At 62.4% G+C, this 2,358-nt stretch overlaps 1 protein-coding gene across 1 annotated transcript, besides 3 other annotated features; it reads right to left on the bottom strand.

Annotated features, from left to right (window-relative positions):
* Positions 1–68: a microsatellite.
* Positions 69–179: 111 nt separating this feature from the next.
* Positions 180–219: a microsatellite.
* A 32-nt stretch (positions 220–251) lies between these two features.
* Positions 252–1,751, bottom strand: Tco025E_08852 (putative formin; the record flags this gene model as incomplete). The annotated part of the gene is made up of 1 exon (XM_029375687.1): positions 252–1,751. The coding sequence occupies one exon, from the start codon at positions 1,749–1,751 to the stop codon at positions 252–254; it is 1,500 nt and encodes a 499-aa protein (XP_029224243.1).
* A 163-nt stretch (positions 1,752–1,914) lies between these two features.
* Positions 1,915–1,938: a microsatellite.
* Between the last annotated feature and the right edge of the window lie 420 nt (positions 1,939–2,358).

Here is a 2,358-nt window from a genome sequence, read left to right as displayed (position 1 = left end):
CCGTCGCCTCCCGCGCGGCGCGCTCCACCTCCCTGCCGCCGCCGCAGGCCTGCCAGCGCCGCGCTGCCCTTCGTGGCACTCTGCGCCAGCCGACAGGCGGGACTGACGACGGGCAGGATGATCTCTGGCTTGCTCCCTGCGCGGAGAGGGCGCTCAGGACGCCGTCCGCCGCCGCTGGCTCGTCGCCCTCGTCAGGCGTCGTCAGGGGCGTCGTCGGCGGGAAGTCATTTCCAAGACGAAAAAAGAGCGGCTTAAGTTTCACCATTTTCATTACCCATCTTATTACTCAGATAAAACCTACGCCGTTTTCTTCTTTCCTTTCGCCGCCAGGAGCTGCTCGGTTTTGCAGGTGTCAAAGAAGAAAAGGTTGATGCCCTGTTTTGGTGGTTTGTGGGAGGTTGCGAGGGGTCGCGGTGGCGCGCCGGCGGCGGCTGGTCGAGGGAGAGCGCCAGCTCGTCGTCGTCCCTGTAGCGGCGCTCCTCCTCCTCCATGGGACGGAGAGGCAACACCCCGTGCAGGAAGGGGCGCTCGGCGCCGCCGCCACGGCCGTGGGAGCCGTGCAGGCTCGTCCCGTCGGCGCGGTAGTAGACGCCGCCCACGATGTCGTCGTCCCCGCGGCAGCTGGAGACGTCGCGGCGGCGGTCCGGCGGCGACAAGGGCCCGGGCCGCAGCAGCGCCATCTGCCGCCTGGGAGACTGGTCGATGCGCCGTGTCAGCTGCTCAGCGTACGCGGTGTCCTCCGCCTCCGCCTCTCCCCCAACAAAGTGCAGCTGCATGTAGGCGTCGCTTGGCAGGTGGCTCTGCGCAGCGTAGTCCATGTCCCGCGCGCGAACGTGGTGGGTGTCCCGAGACACGAATATTGTACTGAACGCCCACCGGGCAAGCACGCGGGGCTTCGGCGGCGGCTCCGGCTGCCCCAGAAGTACGGGCGACGACAGCTCGTAGCGCAGCAGCGAGATGGAGAAGTCCCCAAACAGGCACTGCTTCGGGTGGAGGGAAAGCTGCAAGGCGCCATCGTCCCCGTTCGCCTTCCACGCGGTGGGGTCGCTGAAGACAAACGTATTGCCCTCATTCTCGATGCGCAGGCCGAGCTGCATGTCCTTGAAGGAGTCCATCTCGTGCAGCGACACAGCCGCCAGCCACGTTCGGCGCAGATGGGCGCTCGGCAAGATGGGAACGTCAAGCAGAAGCTGAAAATAGTTCACGTAAATTTCCTGCGACGCTGCGTGGTACCTGCTGCGGCGAACGCCCAGCATTTCCTCCACAAACCCCAGCGTATAGCTCCCGCCGTCCGACGGGCACCCGGCGAATATGTGGTAGCACGTCGCGATCATGGCGGCGTAGCTCGGGTATGTGATGCGGGAGCTCTCCTCCAGGAAGACCAGCACCACAACGTGGCCACTCTTGCCGGGGGTCTGCGTCCACTTCTTGATTATGATGCAAAGCTCCATCAGAAGCCTAAAGTCCTCCACAGGCTGCTTGGAGAAATCCATCAGCTCGCCGTGGGGGCAGTTGTCCTCAAGGTCCATCATCAGAGGTGAGAAATTTAAAATCATGTTCGCGTAGGTCGTTGCCAACGTCTGGCAGTTGGCACGGATGTTCCTTGCGGTGTTGCTACTGAGCACAAGACCACCCCTGCTGTCGATGGAGCTGCTGCCGCACGGGACCTGCCAGATAAACACGGGGTAGTCGAAGAGCCGCCTCAGGCAGTCCCCGTGCGAGGGGCCGAAGAGGCTTCCAAGGAGATTCATCGTGCCTCCTCCGTGAAGGCGACGGGGGTGATGCGGCGGCCGCCGTGACGGTGCAGAGCCGCCGCCGCCGCTGCTGTTGGATGCTGGCGACGCGCTGCCCACGCCACCACTGCCTGCCGGCCGGTATCGACGCACAAACACGCACGCCCAAGCCGCTAGCGGAGAGGGAGGGAAAGAGAGAGGGAGGCACCCGCTGTGCAGCGCCACAGAAGCGAAAAGCAAGTGACCACGACAGGCTGCGCGAGAGCTCAAACACCACAAAAAAAGCAAAAAAAGGAAGAGCCTTCATTTATATGTTACGCCGTCGTTTCGAAGGAAGCAGCGTCCCCTTCGGGCGCACACAGCCCGGGGGCGACTGTCGCAAGCCTCCCCACCGGCGAGACCCAATCGACCCAAAGAAGTTTTCGACCTTGTTGTTAGAGAGGAATGTAAGAATAACTATTCGTAACATACATGTCTGCGCAAAGGGGCCTCACTTTCCCCGCTCACAGCCACCGCCCTCATGTATGCGGTCAGGGAGGCAGTGCCGCAACCCTACCCCCCCCCCAAAAAAAAAACGAAAAGAAATCAAACTACCTAACATTGGACATATTACAACACGTAGAAC

Source organism: Trypanosoma conorhini (assembly GCF_003719485.1).
Source record: "Trypanosoma conorhini strain 025E chromosome Unknown Tco_14.4_contig_00894, whole genome shotgun sequence".
Taxonomy (NCBI): Eukaryota; Euglenozoa; class Kinetoplastea; order Trypanosomatida; family Trypanosomatidae; genus Trypanosoma; species Trypanosoma conorhini.
This window is presented reverse-complemented; position numbering and strand designations above follow the sequence as displayed.